The sequence below is a fragment of the Actinia tenebrosa genome, unplaced genomic scaffold, assembly GCF_029948245.1.
Source record: "Actinia tenebrosa isolate PJP-AT-01 unplaced genomic scaffold, QUT_ActTen_1.0 PGA_scaffold3__52_contigs__length_22856419, whole genome shotgun sequence".
In the NCBI taxonomy this organism is placed as follows: Eukaryota; Metazoa; Cnidaria; class Anthozoa; order Actiniaria; family Actiniidae; genus Actinia; species Actinia tenebrosa.
In genome coordinates, this window is record NW_028292580.1 from 16,400,969 (window position 1) to 16,420,419 (window position 19,451).

At 39.2% G+C, this 19,451-nt stretch overlaps 1 protein-coding gene across 2 annotated transcripts in view; it reads right to left on the reverse strand.

Annotated features, from left to right (window-relative positions):
- Window positions 1–409: 409 nt before the first annotated feature.
- The window catches only part of LOC116305872 (filamin-A), a 28,310-nt gene continuing 9,268 nt past the window's right edge, over window positions 410–19,451 (reverse strand). Inside the window, exons 3-19 of one of the 2 annotated variants that reach the window (XM_089035414.1) lie at window positions 18,750–18,818; window positions 17,800–18,094; window positions 13,244–13,599; window positions 12,529–12,859; window positions 11,726–12,139; window positions 10,504–10,803; window positions 10,133–10,426; window positions 8,608–9,324; window positions 8,129–8,341; window positions 7,490–7,747; window positions 7,024–7,302; window positions 6,421–6,831; window positions 6,078–6,269; window positions 5,703–5,978; window positions 5,016–5,531; window positions 2,783–4,939; window positions 410–2,604 (exon numbers count right to left, since the gene is read on the reverse strand). In XM_089035414.1, the coding sequence (XP_088891540.1) occupies window positions 863–2,604; window positions 2,783–4,939; window positions 5,016–5,531; window positions 5,703–5,978; window positions 6,078–6,269; window positions 6,421–6,831; window positions 7,024–7,302; window positions 7,490–7,747; window positions 8,129–8,341; window positions 8,608–9,324; window positions 10,133–10,426; window positions 10,504–10,803; window positions 11,726–12,139; window positions 12,529–12,859; window positions 13,244–13,599; window positions 17,800–18,094; window positions 18,750–18,818 (8,820 nt within the window). In that variant the 3' untranslated portion in view covers window positions 410–862. Of the gene's footprint in view, window positions 2,605–2,782; window positions 4,940–5,015; window positions 5,532–5,702; window positions 5,979–6,077; window positions 6,270–6,420; window positions 6,832–7,023; window positions 7,303–7,489; window positions 7,748–8,128; window positions 8,342–8,607; window positions 9,325–10,132; window positions 10,427–10,503; window positions 10,804–11,725; window positions 12,140–12,528; window positions 12,860–13,243; window positions 13,600–17,799; window positions 18,095–18,360; window positions 18,529–18,749; window positions 18,819–19,451 lie in introns of those variants that run through there. The other variant, XM_031715851.2, reaches the window with a different exon arrangement.

A 19,451-nucleotide genomic window follows, 5' to 3' on the forward strand; every position in this document is an offset into this window, starting at 1 on the left:
AAGTTAAATAGTAAAATATTTTTATATGATTTGAGCGATGCATCTTGGAGATATCAAGGTTTATACTTCCAGTATGCTAATGAGTGTGATGTCATAGGCAGTTTTATTTATCATCATTTTTAAATCAAAACACTGATTACTATGAGAAAACAAATTTACAATAACTTTTCTATAAACCCTGAGTAAGATAATTATGTTTTATACAGGATATTTTACTGCCCCAGTAAATTTTCGTATATATTTTTTATACTCATTAGCATACTGGAAGTATAAACTTTGATATCTCATGATTTCTATTGTGTTTCCTTTATGAATTATTCTTTTTTTAACTGCGTATAAATAGGCATCAATGAGGTATGCCTACAAACGACGCCAAAACCAACTTTGTTCGCAATAAAGGCAAAATAAGTCAAATTTTCGAAAATTTAATTTCTTTTACAAGATGAATTGAAACAAGTTCTTTTCAAAATATTACTTAGATGAAACAAGTTCTTTTCAAAATATTACTTTAAAGGTATCGACCTATAGAAATTACAAATATACCAAAGTTCATTTTTTCCTTTCTCGCATAATTCTACAAATATTACTGGGGCGTCGATAAATTGAAAATATTGGCACACTTCACAAGTCTTGAATTCAAGACTTTTTGATTTTATGACGATTTTTTCTCTAATTTAGCAAACTAAGTGTCAGTTTATAAAGGGTACAAAATATTAGGTTATCTAAGTCCAGTTATTTAGTCAAACTCCTTAATTTCACTTTGCAAGACTTTATTGTCCGTATCTTGACCACGTTTAACGATTGCGTTTAATGAGATTGTCAGTCTCATTGCGTATTGGTTAACTATATTTTCGAGGGGATTCTAGACGGTCACATGGAATGGACTGCCAGGAATATGCTTCTCTCCCCACAGCACCTTCAAGATGTACGTACCAGGTTCTTCTAGGGCATAGTTGACAGCGTAGACGTTGCTTCCTGTGTGTTTTACGTTAATTTCTTTGGCGGGAATGGCAGGTCCTTCGACGCCCACCATTAAAGAACCACGTCCGGCATTGCTGGCGTTGACTGTAAAAGAGTTGGGTTGTCCAAGGACGGCTCTGTGTAGTCCTGTTCCTCTTGAAGTGCACTTCGAGGCATCTCCATCGCTGGGTGTAGGTCCCTTTCCACTAGAAGAGAAAACGGTAACGTTGTAGGGACTGTCTGGTATGTGCTGACCGGCGAACTTGATACTGATAGTGTATTCTCCCGCCACAACCGGGTAGTATGTGACTTGGTAGGTTCCGTCTTGATTCTCTGTACAATTCATTTTGACCTTGGCAGGACCATCGACGGAAAGAGCTAGAGCACCAGATCCAGCTTCCAAGGCGTTGACAGTAAACTCGGCGGGTTCACCAGCCTTTCCGCTGCTAAGACCTGGTCCGTATGCCTTGACCTTTTCTGGGTAAGATCCTCCACCACCTACGCGAATCTTGAATGGACTTCCGGGGATATGCGTGTCGTCAAATTTAACATTTACCAAGTGATCTCCAAACTCTTTGGGGACAAAGCGAATTGCATAGTTACCATTTCCGAGAGATGATACAACCGCTTTTGATTCATTTCCTGATGGAGCAATAACGGTGGCGGTAACACTGCCAACAGGGGCGTTGGTCTGGACAGAGAAAGATGCTGGTTGGCCAACTTTTAGACCAGTCTCTGCAAGGTCTTTAATGTTCAGGTTACGGAAACGATCTTCCACTTCGCTCGTCACAAAAACCTTGAAAGGACTTCCAGGGATATCTTCATCAGCGAATCGAATGTGTATGGTATATTCTCCGGGGGCGGTTGGTAGGTAGTTAATATTACAAGAGCCATCTCCGTTATCTTGACATGTTATTTCAGCTTTAGCTGGACCTTCAACAGCAATAGCAAGACCACCTGGACCAGCATCACGTGTCCATACTGTAAACTCACCAAGCTCGTTGACCACACCTCTTTCAAGACCTGGTCCAGCAGCAATACATTTAGCTGCTCCTCCCCAGGCGGGTGCTTCCACAAATAGTTTGAAGGGGCTTCCTGGAATATGGCGACCTCGGTACATAACGTTGATTATGTGTTCTCCACTTTCTTTAGGCATAAATCGAATAGTGTAGCTGTTGTCTTTGCTTTCCACAATCTCAGAAGGTAATTCCTCTCCTGTCGGGTCTACCACAGTCGTTTGGAGATCTTCAATTTTATAACCTTTAAGGTCAAATACGAAGTCTTGGGGCTGAGGTGCGGCGCCTCCGAAGCTGACAAGATCTTCAAATACTTGTGACACACGTTGGGTTGGTTCTGACTCGAGGCCATCAACATCTTCACATACAATTTCTTCTTCTCCTGGTCTGCGAATCATTGCCTTGAATGGACTTCCAGTGACATGCTCATCTGCAAACTTCACATTAATGGTGTATTTTCCAGCTTCTTTGGGTAGGTAATCAACCGAGCATGTGCCGTCTTCATTATCCACGCAGTTGATTTCAGCTTTGGATGGTCCTTCGATAGAGAGGCCAAGTCCACCATAGCCAGCATCACGAGTGTTGACGGTGAAACGGGCAGGAGTGTTGACAACGCCTTTCTTCAAACCTGCAAAATAAATACAAAAAACATAAGAAACAGAATCTCGAGAGCTTTATACTTTTAATTATCCAAGAGGTGATGTTTCCCTATTATTTTTTCACGAGCCTAGAATTTATCATACTTATATCCGTCTCTTAAATACTAATTATTCATGGTATATTTTCTTTCATTAAAAAAAACTTACCATCACCATAGACTTTGACCTTGGAAGCATCTGCTGGTCCAGGTCCACTGACCATTACAGAGAACGGGCTTCCAGTAACATGGCGACCTTCTTTCTTGACGGTGACAAAGTGTTCACCAGTTTCTTGTGGAACAAAGGAGACGCTCAGTGTGTTATCGGAGTTTAGGACTAGCTTTAATGGTTCTTCGTAGGTCTTTCCAGGTCTCCTGAGGCTTGAGGTAAGAAGATTGAAATCTTGTGGCAGTTTCAAGCCAGGGATTTCAAGACCGACACCACATGGCTTTCCAATAGCGTTGGAACTTTCTGGGGCGACGACCATGACAACAAATGGACTACCTTCAACGTGTTTTCCAAACTTCTTGACGCTAATTACGTGTTCTCCTGTTTCTTGAGGTACAAACACAGCGCTTAGGGTCTTGTCGGAGTTCAGCTTCAGTTTTAGTGGTTCCTCTGTCTTCTTGGAAGGCCTCTTGAGTGTTGCGGTAAGTCTCTTCAGATCATCTTCATCGAATTGTCCCGGCAGACAGCAATCACATGGTTTACCTACAGCATTAACAGGTTCAGCAGCCTCAACCATGACAGAGAATGGACTGCCAGGAACTTCTTTTCCGGACTTGGTAATATGGATTTTGTGCTCACCTGGCTCTACTGGTACGAAAGAAACGCCAAGAGTATTATCCTTCTCGTTCAATTTCAAGGTAAGTGGTTCATCTTTGTCGCTGTTAGGTCTTCGAAGGGTTGCTTTCAGTAACTTGAAATCTTCAGGAAGCCTGACTCCAGGGATGTCTAAGCTGAGATCACAAGTCTTCTTCATGGGATGTACCTCTTCAACCTTTTCTTCCTTTCCGACAACCATGACACTGATGGGGCTGTTTTTGAGTTCATGGCCGTCTTTTCTAACGTGAATAAAATGCTCTCCAACTTCTCTCGGAGTGAAAGCAACGCCAAGAGTGTTGTCGCCGTTAAGAAGAAGGCGCAGTTCTTCCTCCTCTTTGCTTGATGGTCTCTTAAGTGTAGCAGATAGACGGGGGAAGTCCTCGGGAAGGTTGACGTCGTCGAAATCAAGTCCAAGTCCATAAGGACGACCAACTTGACTAACAGCTTCTGGAGCAGTGACGTTGACAGAGAATGGACTTCCCATGACATCACGACCACGCTTCCTGATATGAATCAAGTGGATACCAGTCTCACGAGGAATAAACGAGGCGCTAAGAGACAGGTCTGAATTAATCTTTAGGCCAATTGGTTCTTCCTTGTCACTTGATGGTCTCTTGATAGTTGCTTGCAATTTGTCAAATTCTTCAGGCAAATTGACGTCATCCTTGATATCGAAGCAGTAATCAACGGGGCAGCCAACAGCCTCTATTGGTTCTTCCGCCTCAACAAGAATTGAGAATGGACTGCCACGGATTGGTGTGTTATCTCTCTTCACGCTCAAAAAGTGTTCACCTGGCTCACGTGGTACGAACGAGACACTAACAGTACCATCTGGATTTCTGATAAGTTTGACTCGCTCTTCAACTTTGCTGTGTGGTCGACGAAGAGTTGCCTGCAGTTTGGACAAGTCACCATAGTTGTCAAGTCCAGGTATCACGACATCGGCAGTGTGACCGACAGGGAAGACATCACCTAACCTCTGTGCTTGAACCATAACTGAGAAAGGACTGTTCTGGACGTGGCGATTATCCTTCTTGATGCTGATAAGGTGCTCACCGGGTTCGTAAGGTACAAAGGTAACACCTAGACTACCATCGTCATTGACGCGAAGTTCCAAAGGCTCATCGCGAGTGCTGGATGGTCGCTTTAGTGTTCCCTTCAGTTTTGATATATCGGCCACGTCTGGAATGTCAAGGCCAACGTCGCATACCTTACCGACAGTGGGTCGTGGTTTTGCTGCAGCAAGGTCATCCCAGTTGTTGTAAATCTGTGCGGCGAAAGGGCTGCCGGGGATATGCTTGTCGGCAAACTTGACGTTGATGTTGTATTCGCCTGGTTCTTCGGGTACGTACGATACATTGCAAGATCCATCGCCATTGTCTTCACACTTGATGTCAGCTTTGCTTGGACCTTCGATGGCAAGGGATAAACCTCCTGGCCCTGCATCTCTTGTAACTACTGTAAATTCACATGGTTCCTTGGTGAGTCCACGTTCAAGACCTTGGAAAAAATGATAGAGTAAATATGAAAATCCATCATAACTTTTGTTGACGATAATTTCTCATGTTTAACTTACCTTTTCCAAATGCTTTGACGCTACCTGGTCCACCCTCGATGGCATTGAATTTGAATGGGCTTCCTGGAATTGGTTGTCCTTCATATTTCACATCCAATTTATGCGGGCCAGGTTCTTTTGGAACACAACCAATATCATAAGTACCATCTCCATTATCTTTCACTTGTATAGGTTCTTTCTTCCCATTAGGACCTTCTAAGGTACCCTTGATGGGATTGTGCGATGGGAAAGCTTCCACAGGTCTTGCATCTACAGCATATACGAGTTCTTGATTTACTGCTGGCTCATCAATGGGATTCTTTGGAGCACATTTGATCTTACTGACGTCTACGCCCTCCTTGGCCTTGACATGGAATGGACTTCCGGGTACTGGCTTGTCAGCGAACTTAATATCCATTGCATGGCGTCCTTCGTCTTGAGGTTCATAGAAACACGTGTATGTTCCATCTTTATTTGAAACAACCTCGACAGGGACTTTCTTTCTATTTGGACCAACGCACGAGACCTCGGGTGTTCCTGTGACGACAAAGCAAAAGAATATGAGGTCCTATTCCTAAGATGCAAGCGTGTGGATTTTTTTAAAAAAGGCGTAAGGTTTGGTATCAAATGACATTTTTTTGTATGAAAGGTGACGCCATGTGGGCACAACATATTTTTTAACGAAACTAAGGAAAACAGTTCTCTTACCTTTTCCTGCTTCTCTAGCATCAATGACAAACTCATTGTCTTGACGAACGATAGCAACGTCATCAGGTCCAAGTCCCTCGACCTTCACCTTAGAGGCATCACCAGCGGGTTTGATAGTTGGTTTGAATGGACTCTTGGGTACGCGTCGGTTTCCATATTTGACATCGATGTTATAACGTCCTGGTTTGTCTGGGACGTATTTGACAGTATGGGTGCCATCACCATTATCCTTGATCTCGGGTGTAATATCCCGTCCAGTTGGTGGTGAAACGACAACTATGAAACAAAGATCAATTTTAGTTTACAATGTAAATCGAGTGAGTGCGGAATCTCGTTTAGAGCTGATTGGAGTAAGAAAAAACATGCTTTACTCACCAGATAGAGGTGCATCTCCAGCCTCACTGCAGTCACATACGAATTCAACAGGCTCTTCAGTGAAAGGTTCTTCATCGACGCCGCGTCCTGATACCTTGACTTTTGATGCATCGAATGGTGGTCCAGCGCGGACTCTGAAAGGACTCTTTGGCACATGGGTGGAAGCATACTTGACGTTCACATTATAACGTCCTATAGGATGAACGAAATTGAGTTATTGCTATGCCAGTGAAGAATAATTTAAAGTATATTTCCTTACAGTGGACCCCACTGAAAACCAACTCCAGGAAGAACTGGATCGCAGGATGCGAGCTGTTAGTAAATGAAAAAATCGAAAACTTACCTTCATCAGCTGGAAGGTAGGTCACAGCATAGACACCTGGTTTTTCCTCAACAACACTATCAGGCTTGATGGTCTTCCTGTTTGGAGTTTCAATAGCTACATCAAGAGGAGCAATTCCAGCTTCTGTGGTATCGACAATAAACTTTTGTGGTGCCTTGGAGTACAAGGGGTTATCAGTGTCAACTCCAGGTCCATGTACTTTAACTTTAGAGGGATCTACAGGAAGCCCAGCCTTGGCTGTGAAGGGGCTTCCAGGTATGTGTTCGTCAGCGAATTTGATATGGATGTCATAGTCTCCTTCCTCGACTGGCACGTAGCTAACTGAGCAAGTACCGTCGCCATTGTCCGTGCATGTTAGCTTAGCTTCGGATGGTCCCTCGATTGCAAGGCTCAAACCACCAGCACCAGCTCCTGTATAGACAAATATTTATAATAGTTTTATTATTTTAACTTGGAATATACAATAATTTGGCTTTAAGGAGGGATTACAGGGTAACCAGAGTATCAGGCACTGGGGAAGGGAGGAAGAGAAGGGGTGCTAGATGTGGAAAGAGAATTGGCCATCATTTTACTCCCAACACTTGCTACAAAACATCAACAAACCTTTTGTTTCCACAGTGAATTCAGCAGGTCTATTTATTTCAGCACGCTCTAAACCTGGTCCATAAGCTTTGCATTTCGATGCGTCAGTTGGTGGAAGAACATCGACCTTGAAGGGGCTTCCTGGGATATGATCACCTGCGAACTTTACTGATAGATCGTGAATGCCTTCCTCGAATGGTGTGTAAGATACACTGTATGAGCCGTCTTCGTTGTCTGTGACCAGGGTATCTGTGTGCGCACCAGAAGGATTTGTCACGGAAGCCATAAGTTGTCCAGTTCCTGAAAATTGGGAATAATTAAAGAAATTAAGTTGGACTTAATTTAGACAACTCTGCTCTGTATAAATTAAAATACCTCAGGGCAAACCACAGGTAGCCCAATTAACGACGCCTACAGTTTTCCAACAATAAATCAAAGAGGGAAAAAGAAAGAAAATCAATTCAGTCATTTGGAAAGACAATCTTACCAGCTTGGGAGCAGTCAACATCAAACTCAGCCAGCATATCAATGATGGCTGTCTCTAAACCATCACCCTGAGCTCTACATTTACCAGCATCACCAGTTTTTGCCACATTAACTTTAAATGGACTGTTAGGGACAGGTTTACCAGCAAATGAGACATTGACGTTGTAAGGACCTTCATCTGGTGCAACGTAGTCGCATTTGAAATTATCTTTGGACACTTCTGTTACAGTTATTTTTTCAACGGGTTTCAGTCCTCTCTCTGAAATTAAAAGAATATTGGTAAATTTCGGAATAAAATAGAACTAAAAAGAAATTAATTAAAAGAGTAAATAAATAAAAAAAAAGCTTGTAAAGCGGTTTTGCATATTAAGTAACACGTGACACGATTGCAGTCATGTGACAAAAAATTCCCGCCATTTCCCAGACGCGTGCCGTCCACGTTGTTGTACATCGAATGTAAACAAAAATAGAGTAGGTGAATATTATTGCAGTATTTATGCATTTATTTAACCAAAATCATCGATATTTGGCCCCGATTGCAGGTATATAACACTGCTTTAATACATGATTATGATTTTAATCGAAAATATATTCTAACCAGTGCACGTTCTTTGAGCAGGCCCTTTAAACATTAACTTACTTGCTGGCTCAACACTGACATGTACGTCTCCTTTACCAGCTCCATCACAAGCAATGTTGAAGTACGTTGGTTTGTTTGGTTCGACACCAGAGGGTTCTACGCCAGGGCCTGAGACCTTGACTTTTGATGGATCAGAGGAAGGTGAGATTGGGACTTTGAATGGACTGCCGGGTACATGGGTGGAACCGTATTTTACGTTGACTTTGTGGTTACCTATTGCAATAACAAGAAAATAACTTCATTATAAAGTTTACAAGAGCTTACGAGGGTATAAAAAGATTGATTGTTGAATATTTTACCAGAGTTCTTGTCTGGGAGGTAGTGTTAATATATCCAAACATTTTACAGTGCAAATCCAAAATCCGTGAGCACTTCGAAATATTCCAGGCATTTTCTATTGTTCTTTGGCCAAAGATATCCCTGAAATATTTCTAGGTGCCCACGGTTTTTCAAATATTTGCACTGTAAGGAGGAATTACCTTGCTTGTTGGGGAAGTAGGTTACCGCATGAAGGCCAAACTCTTCCTCTTCTACATCACATTTGACTGGAGAATTCTGTTCATCCACCACACTGACTTCTAGTTTGGCATCACCAGCAAGACGGGTGTCAATGTCAATATCAGCTGGTTCGCCAGCACGAATGCCTGGCTCAATACCAGGACCCTCAACTTTGACCTTGGTTGGGTCAAAGGGATAGTTGATTCTTGCCTTGAAAGGACTTCCAGGAATATGTTTGTCGGCAAAGAGAATATTGATCATGTAATCACCAGGCTCGTTTGGAATATAGTCAACATCGCATGATCCATCTCCAAGATCTTTGCAGTCAATTCTGGCTTCTGAAGGTCCTTCAATTGTAAGTCCAAGACCACCTTCTCCAGCACCTTTAGTTTCGATTTTGAACTGATTAACTTGGTTGACAAATCCTTTCTCCAAGCCAGGACCAAATGCACGGCATCTTGCTGGGTTTGTTTTGCCAATGTTGACCTTGAAAGGACTTTTGGGGATTGTTTTGTCATTGAAATGTATGGCGACAGTGTACATACCAGGCTTTTCTGGGTAGTAGGTCACTGAGTAGGTTCCATCTTTGTTGTCAACTATGTCTACTGGTACTTTCTTGCCAGCTCCATCCATGACCTTAACATCCACATCTCCATCTCCTGCTTCCTTTGTGAACACAGTGAATTCAGCTGGAGAACCTATGGTAGATTTGAGGGGGGTAAAAGTCACAATTTAAAAGTAGTATTAATATGTAAAGCAGATGTTTCAATACTGTCACTTTCTCTTATTTTTCTTTCCTCTATACAAAATTTCTATCTACCCAAATTTGAAAAATCATAAGTGAATTTGATATTCTGGCATCTTATATTGCAGAAATGTGCTATTAAAATTTTGTGAATCATCAAATGTACATTACACATGTATTATAAGATCACTGAATTACACAATATTTATTGCAATATGTATAGCAATCAGATATGTTAGGGAATCGGAAGGTTTCACCAGCTGTTTCCCAAAGGTGCTAGCTCCATGAGTTCATATTAGCTATTCTGGAGTTAAACACATTGCATCATGGTGCTGTTTTAGAGGATGCTTTAATACTTATATGCCATCTTTTTCACTGGCTTATAGTGAAAAGTTGAAGAAAAGTGATTGGAAACCTTAATTTTAGTGTTAGTTTTCATATTTATTTTGTTGAAGCATAAAATGTCAACTGACTGATTAAGTGTCCCTCAAAACAGCCCATAAAGCAATGCATTTCTACAACTCTAAAATGGCTAATAGTTATTAAGCATTGTAGAGTAAATGAACTGAACCTTCTTTTGAAGGCATAATACTAATCTACTAACAGTTCATACTCATGATTGTAAGCTGCAAGGCTGCTAATAGGGCCTTAATATGCAGCCGGTAAAGTCCTCCACTGGTCATAATTGCAAAAGTGCATTGAGACCATGTGAAATGCGCTATATAAGAACTCCATTACTATTATTCTTTTATTGAGTTTACCTGCACAAACACCCTCTGGTTCCAAACCAGGACCCTTGGCATACACCTTTGATGCATCACCAGGAGGTGAAATAGGAACCATGAATGGACTCTTGGGTATGTCAACATCACCACAAGTCACATGGACAGCATATTTTCCAGGTACCATTGGATAATAGGTCACATCACATATGCCATCTCCTCTGTCATGACATTTGATTTCTGCTTGAGCAGGTCCCTCAACAGCAAATCCTAGACTGTCAATGCCAGCTCCCTTTGTTTCGACTGTGAAGTGGCAAGGCTTGTTGGCAACACCTGTTGAAATTGAATAAATCATCAGTCAGTTTAAAAGAAAAATACTCATGAAATACACATATATTATATATACCCACCTTTCTCTAGTCCAGGACCATAAGCATGAATCTTTGCAGGATCAACAGCAGGTGCAACCTTGACGTTAAATGGACTCTTGGGTACTTGTTTTCCACTCCAGGTTACACTGACCACATATTTACCAAACTTGCTTGGATGGTATACGCAAGCATAAGTGCCATCACCATTGTTTTTGATATCAACCTTTTCTTCTCCAAGAGGGCCTTCAACAAACACATCAAGATCGCCATCACCAGCTCCTCGTGTATCAACTGTGAATGGAGCTCTGGAACCTGCTTTTAGTCCAGTAGGCTCAACACCTTCAAAAAGATTGCACTCATGATTAGACAAGATGTTTATTAACAAGTTGAAGGGTTTTCGTGGAAGTTTGAAATAAGTTCGATCATGAACTTGCCCAGTGTGCTTGCAGGGTTTCATTAAGTTTTGAATTAATAGAAAAACATTTAAGCTGGAGAACTTTGCCCAGTTACTGAACATTCTCTGATCTCCAACCCTTAATGAAACTCCTGTAGTTGAAAGAGGAAGTAATGGAACAATAAATGAAATTAAAGGTTTTTTAATCATTTCAAAAAGAATAAGAAAAGACATGGCAGCCATTTTGGTTGATTTACTAAAGAAATGGAGGCTTTGCAGCATCATGACTCCAGGCGGCTTGTCCCCGGGCGACTCAACTCTCGGGCGACTTAACTGTAATTCGATGGCAGCCATGACAGGAGGCATAAACAATTGAATCTGGTCTAATCTGATTTACATATACATGAGAAACAATTAAGTTTCTGACGGGACAAAGACTATTATTGTGCCTGCTGTCATGGCTGCCATCATGTCCACGATGGTGCAAAGCCTCTATTGAGAATACTCCAGTTTAGAGTTCTCTTTGCTCAGCCTTTAATAGTCTCATTTGTGCATTATAATATTCAGCTATTCAACCAAGACCCGTGGCATTTTAATTAACTCGTATTGTTCCATAGTACATACATTCCTCATTATACAATGGACCTCAATAATAGAAAAGAACACATTTGTACACAATCAAGGCCAAGACTGAGCAAAGGCGAACTCGAAATTGAAGTATTAATGGTAAAACGAGCAATAAAAGAGAGCAAACAAGCAAGCAAATAAGGACAAGAAAAAAAGTGGCAATTTAGAGAAACGTTTGGGCAAAGGTATTATGCTATGAAATATGTCCTGCAGAAATATGCAAAAGTCAAAAACACAAACCTGGGCCAAATACTTTGACTTTAGATGGTATAGGATCAATCTTTGGTGGGCTGACATTGACATGGAATGGACTTTGTTGAATGGGTTGACCTCCAAACATGACTTTAATGGTGTGTTTACCAGCATTTACAGGTTGATACTCGACCAGGTACTCATCATTTTCTTGTGGCTCAATTATAACATCAACATCTTCACCTCCTCGGGGGTCAATCACCTTCACTGTTACCTTGCCCTCGCCTGCGCCTTTTGTAAAAACAGTGAAGTCGGTGTATTTTCCTGCCACTACTCCTGTGGGTGCAAGACCTGGTCCTTTAGCATAAGCTTTACCAGCATCAAGATCAGATGATACTTCTACACGGAAAGGACTCTTGGGGATATGTCGGCCATTCCATTTCACATGTACATCATACTTTCCTATAAAAAGGTCATGAATAAATACAACATTACTGAAGGTTTGATTAACATTAAATGTGGGGCATTAGAATTATACCTATAGGAACTAGCAAATTTTGCTAGTTCCTATAGGTATAATTCTAATGCCCCAGATACAGGCTGAACAAGATTTAAGTAAACAAAGCACAGTGTTTTCCAATTTTAGACCATGTCTTTCCCTTGAGTATTATTCTATTTGTTTATCATCACATGATAAATGCTTTAGTCTGAAATGGGAAATCAGTGATTGAGTACATTGTTTGGTAGAACAATACCATTTTTGCCAAAGGGCTCGACTATGATGCTACAAATTTAGATCTCAGTTGTTTTAATAATGTGTTTTTACAGCTGATATTCTTTAAACAACATACCTGGTTTCTGAGGAAGGTACTGGCAAGAATAAGTATGATCATCATTATCCTTAACTGACACTTCTTGATCAACTTTTCCAGGCCCAATAACAGTAACACCAAGTTTGCCACGACCAGCACCTTGAGTGAAGACAGTAAAGTCTGCTGGTTTCTTTACAACAAGACCCTTGGGCTCAATACCTGGTCCCTTGGCATAGCATTTAGAGGCTGGATGAACTCTTGGACGCAGAGGTGCGCCAGGTTTCAGTTTGGCCTCAGGGAAGTAGGAAACATACGTCATCATGCTAAGCTCATCAACCTTGGGGTTCACCATGTCTGCAGGATCCAGTACCTAAAAGGGTAAGACAAAGTTAATATCTGTCCATATAGATTTTCAAATCCTTCCTTCCCATACCTTTCAGAAGTAATAGATGCAAGGTGTGCAAAGTAACCACAATTTAAAATTGGGCCACTCTTATAAGATAAACTCGTATACCTATACATTCTCTATTTACAACACTCAACTCACATGCTGATTCTTAGGGGAGGGAGGGAAACTGGAGATCCCAGAGAAAACCCTTGCAGCTAGAACAACACATCAAACAAACCTGGACCCCTAGTGAGAGGGGAGCGGTAAACCACTACGCCATCCATGCCACCCAAGGTGATTAAATCTGACTCCCATTCTCTTTCTACTTCTGTAGATATGGTTCTGATATTTATACCATTTGATTACCTGTGGAATGTCAAGCCAGTCCTGGGCAAGCTTCATAGCTTGTTGAGCATTTTGAAGTGCATCTTTTGGATCCAAATCCTCACATTCTGGGATCAGTCCTGGAGCTATTGCGTCAACAAGGCAAGCAACAGCAATACCGTTATTCCAGTGAGTGGTGAAGTTATCCATAGGAACAGACTCTGGCATCTTACTCTTCACCCAAGCCAGAAGAGCCTGTTTTGGTGTCATTTTGTTCCTGCCTTCATCCTCGTCATCTTCATCATCCAGGTAAGGCATACTGATCTGGTATTTCAAGATAAGGGTCCATATTAACCCAAGAATAAGTTTCAGATTTCCCTTAACAATATCACTGGCATCTGTTGAACAATCAGACAAAAACTTGCATTAATAATAATATTTATTGAACAACAGTACATTCATTCATATATGTATGTTTACCGCCTATATTTATAATTTTGAGTGTAGATATAAGAGATTAGTCCCATATTTTTGAGTAGCTATTTACCTTGTATTTGTAATATTGGCTAATTTTTGACCTGCGTAAATTTTGGCAAAAACCATCTATTTTCGTAAACTCTAGATGTATAAAACATTACACTATCTCATCTTACCTAATACCCCACCAAATCTCACCTCTCACAACACATTTATTTATTATAATGTTGTAAGCTATAGTTTTAATGTACATTAATCTTAAAACAATTCAAGTCTTTGCCACACTTTATAATTTTTGTGCTAACTAACTCTAATAAGCCAGTTCGTAATTTAAGAATCGTTTTCAATAAACATGTGACTTTATCCCTTATTTCTCACCTTCTTTTGAGAAATTGGGGATAAAATTGCATGCACACTGGAAACGATTCTTAAGCTACTGTACCATCTGGCTTAATATAATGATACAATTTAATAAACACCACATGCACAGTAGTATAATTGATTATGCACAACATGAGCTAGAGACTTTGATATTATGTACTAGATAATAAATTCATTTCGTTTCTTTTAAGAAAAACTTTTATTTTTGAGGCACAATAGTTGTGGTGAGATCCAAGATGCTTGCAATTCATTAGTTCAATCAATTATTCAAAATATTTGTTTGGATTTTCTTTGGCTCTTGTGATAATCCCATTATTGGACCTTATCACACTTTTGTTTTGTCTGAAGCAAGTTAGAAGCATATCTAAAAAAGGCAAAATCTTAACAATTTTGATAATCAAAACATTATGCAGTACAAAGGTATATTGATACAAATATAGTGTGGCAGCTGCATGTATGTAGTAATATCACAAAAAAAGATGTATTCAAAATTTATCTACTTTGATCTCTAGTTTTTCCCCTTCTATAAAACCTAAGCTTAATTCTTATTTCATCAGTGAGTTAACTGTGCCCTGACTTTGATCAGCCCAGAGGTTGTTTCAGGGTAGCAATAGAATTCGATTGTATATACTCAGTTCAGTAACATAAGGTAAAATAACTGGACTTTCCCAAAACAAGTAATAACATTTGCATACTAAAAAAATGGTGATATTGTCATATCGGTGATACTAAGATTAGGCTTTATTATTAAAAATAAAAATTGAAAATCCCTCTTCAATATAGTCAAAAATGATAGAGAGAATACATAGAATGGAAGGAGTGGAATAAAACCCACAGTCCAGTTCTTAATCTATAAATATGTAGTTCTGATCTCCGTCCATAGTTGCTGTTGCTATGACCCTAATCCTAAGGACTAAGCTAAAATGAAATGATGATCTTTATACATAGTTGTGTTCAAATGAATACTATGACTCATTATGAGTCACCCACCAGCACTACATCCAACGTTACAAAGCATTACAGATTTTGAAATTCTGATTGCAGTAATTTTTATATTTATATTTTGAATTTGAGTTTCCAATGAAACATTTTAAAAATGTGTTGATATGTAAATATCTATTATATGATTTTTTTGTATTTCATGACCAACACACAGCTTTAGGTTCATACCTAAGTTCATACCTAAGCTAGGATAAACACAAGTCTTTAATTAATGAAACATTAACAGTATACTGAACCAAAGTATAGTCTTATTCTCAGTTAAATTAAAGAAAAATAGAGTATATGTTAATTATTATTAAAAGCATAATCTTGTCATAGTATTTTCAACTCGATATTTTCCCGTAAGACATAGCACACATCCCAACAATTCCCTTATTACATAAACACCTATGGAATGTAGATTAATAATCAGTCACATTTAACAATATAAATATGCATCACATCTGTTTGATACAGTTTTGATTGATTCAGTTCCCTGCTAGAGCTAGAAGTACTGGTGATTGTCACGACCTTAAATGGTTTGATCTGTGCTTAACTTTCAAACAATAGAACCTCAACAAGGATCTTAAAATCCCAAGGGTCATTATGTTTTGAAGGGCAAATATTTTGAATAATTGCACATATAATTATGAGCAAACTGTCACTTGATAGATTTATTTCCAGTATCTTTCTTCTACCGACAATGAGGCAAAACTCTTTAAAAATAGCAAAACTAAACGTATTTAAATTTAAGTGAAGCAAGTAAGCTTTAGTGTACTACTGTAATTTGGTGTGTGACAGCATCAGGCCAGGGTCTTAAAAGGAGTGCCCATATTTCCAAAGACCGACTTTTAATATTCCCGTGAGATTAATCACCACATGGTCAAAGTCATTTTTAACCATGACCAATATTAGTATGGCTTTGTTTTTGTCTCTAGATTTTTCGTACAATCGCTGAAATCAGTGCAATTACCAAACCATTTAATTTTATCCATGGAAGAAAAGCCAAACAAACAATACTTCTTATACAATAGTAACATTCCTAACATCTTATTTTCACACTAAGCAAAATCCTAGAATTTTAAGGCTGGTAGTTTCTTGATTTTCCTAGCCCATCTTTCTATCTAATAATAATTCTAGCATAAAAATGTTTATGCATACGTTTACTTATGAAAATAAATATTTCGTGACTAGTCATCATCAATTTTTGTCAAAGAAAACATTGATTGAAAAATATATCCAATTTCCAATTATTTGTCAAAAGAGAACCATTTTTTTCTTCAGCAAAAAACTTTGTATTTTCCAGCAGAAAAATTGTTTTTGTGTTCAATAAAATCTTTATTCTGCATATGAAAATTAATAGTCTTCTCTACATATTTTGAATAAATTAATTCTTTCAATTACCAAAACATTAAAGATATGAACGAGACAATAGAAAAATAATGAAAAACTAACCAGAGTACTGTTAATTTAGATTTTCTCCGAGTTTGACTATAGTGATGGATAGCAGGGAATCGATCAGGAATCCAAATTACTTGGTGTTCAATAGAAAAATAGTAATTATGTGAATGAATGTTTAGACTTCATCTCATATGTCGGGCTGTCAGGGCGACCGTTTGCTCTTTTACTTATTAAGCATGTATTTACAACTGTCTTGGAAGCCATTTCACTGCACTTGAAAAACATAGTCGCTTGCTGTTTATTACTTGGAATACCATTCAAGTGCATTTTTTTTCTTAATTTGGAAAGAGTGTTTGAGTTGGAGTCTTTTCCCTTATATATCCTAAAGAGTAAAAATTTCTGTTTCTAAGTAATTAAAAAACCAAAGAATTTACGCACCAAGATGTACAAAATTAGAACTCATGAAAAGGAAATAATGTTAAACAAAGGCTGGTAGATAACAGCCAAATACTATTCACTTTGTCACCCATCATTTATTGAGAACAAACAACGCTAAAATGTAGAGCCAAGGGATCGATACTAAATCAATTATTACAAACTCCTTCTATAAAGAAACCTCTTTAACTAATTATTATCGTATGTAGTTTTATTCATTTCAAGCTTCCAATAATGGAGAATGAGTTTTATACAGCGATCATTACTGAATCTTAAGACGTTCTACGATTGCACGACTTGAGAGTCGTCTATCTCTCGCTGTCGAAGTGGCCGTGAGCTCATGATCAGGTTAACGCCCCAACCATTACCTTAAAACATTCTCGACTAGATTTCACACTTCTAACCACAACTCTCTCTCTCTCAAGATGCTCTGACTGTGAAAGATGCACAGTCTCTCTTGAACTTTCATTGATCGAATAACAAGTAGTTTCTCTGTTGCAAGTAAACATATGGAAGTTTAGGGACGCCGTATGAGAACACGATATGCCTAAATATGGAAATGCGTGCACCAAATGGAACTCTAGATTAGAAGTTCTTTGTAAGGCGCTACTGTTAAATCAAACGAGGTATCTATCAAAAACGTCGCTCGTGTCCATTCGAACAAGCACTTATCGATGGTCGGTGGATTTGCAATTAAGATCTAAGAGTCGTATTTTGGTAGTACATGAATATCTAGAGCGAACACCATTCGAACAGAATAACAAACTCTCTCTTAAACGGAGAAAACAGATATTAAATTACACTTGCAAAAGCATATTTATCATAATTTTCCCTTTTATCTCTTGAACTTAATTCCAAATTTTGACCCGAAAAGTTTTAAGTAATAAATTAACGCCTGCATGGACGTAGAGAGCATAACTTACCGATGCTAACCAGTCGAATATTCTCGTCTTCAATGAATTTCAGGGCGATAGATACATTCTCAATCTTTTGGGATTTAAACACCGGCTTCTTGTTGTGCCTTGGTAGTTTTTTGTGCGAGAGAACTTGAAGTAGAGCTATAAGTTTAAGCCCATCGCATAAGTCGGTTTCCAAGCTATAGATGTAAAGATTCATGCATTTTAGATGCTCGTTACACCAACGCGTGAATGTGTTTTGCTGTATTTTCTTCCACTCGGCATCAGCCGCAGTTGGATCAGAATCGGGCATTTCAAAATCCTGCAGAGAAAAAAGAAGTTACTACAGAGAACCTAGAACTTTATGCCTAAACTCAGGCAAAACTCCGCAAACTTAGACTGAATCCACCTACATATATATCTCACAACTTTGCGGCCACTAAGCAAACATAAATTGTGTAAATAGGCCCTCGAGAGAGAAACTTCGAGCCAATCAATGGCAGAATGAATTATTCATGTTTACAAAGTATACACGGTTGAACGGACGGCTAGTCAAAATTTTAGATATATAGTGTAAGATTCTCTTACATCCATTCTGTTGGGGTCCATCCTGTTGTTCTCAGCAGGAAAATATACCACCGTTCTTCTTTTTAGTCCAGTATTTTGTTCAACACCTCAGGCCGGCGAGCGAAGCAACCCTTCGAACTTCACTCTTTCGGCAAGGCAGGGAATAGCGGGCCTAGCGTAGTGACGAGAAGAGACTCTGCCTCGGTACTATAACCTTTTTAATCTTACCAAAAAATACCATTTAAGCCAATTGGAAGGCTGGAAAGAGGAATTCTGAAGCGGGTGGGCTTGTCGGAATTCTATATGGCGACCTCTGAGATACATCAGATCAACTTTCACGTCAAAATATTGTACGCAAAAAACTAGAGATACCCGCAAATCCGGTGTCACGCAACGTTTTTCGTTCTCACCTTTTTCCCATTTTCACTGTGATGTGGAGATATACCACGAATTCTGTTTTGACTTTCCGTTCCCTGAAACTACAAACAATAAGATTCTTGTGATTTATTAAAATTTGAGTGAATTAAGAATAAAATAGAGAGCTTTTCCCCCGAATGTTACACGTCCGTGACATTCTGTTAATTTCAACCTTTTATTACGCGCAAAGGGATACATTTTCATCGTGAATGCGCTACTCCTGAAACGATTCAAACAAGCAGACACTAAAATAAAACCAGGAATCAAGCAACTACCATGCGCAGAGTAGATAAGTTATGTTTTTTCATGGAAAAGATGATAAAGCTGCCTTAAGCAAGGAACAGACCTATGAAGATTCTGGTATTATTGCGCGTTGTGTTACTGCATTAAAACACCCACAAAATACAAACAAGTGGCGGAATTTTTTTGTTCTATACTAAAGTGATTTTGCAACACCGTTTAGTGACGCATTAAAATAGTTGTATTTGAGTGAAATTCAATCATGTTTATGAGAAGCTTGTTAGAACAATTTCGGTGAATTTTTCGTGGGTATGACAGTAATGAAAAGGGTGCAGTATAGTCAGTGGTCTTAGCAGGTTGAATGATCAGTGGTTGTGCAGCTCCATCATATGGTAGGATCTTTACTAACATCAAACGCATGCTCTTTTTTTCACTCTTGATTATTCGCGTGCATT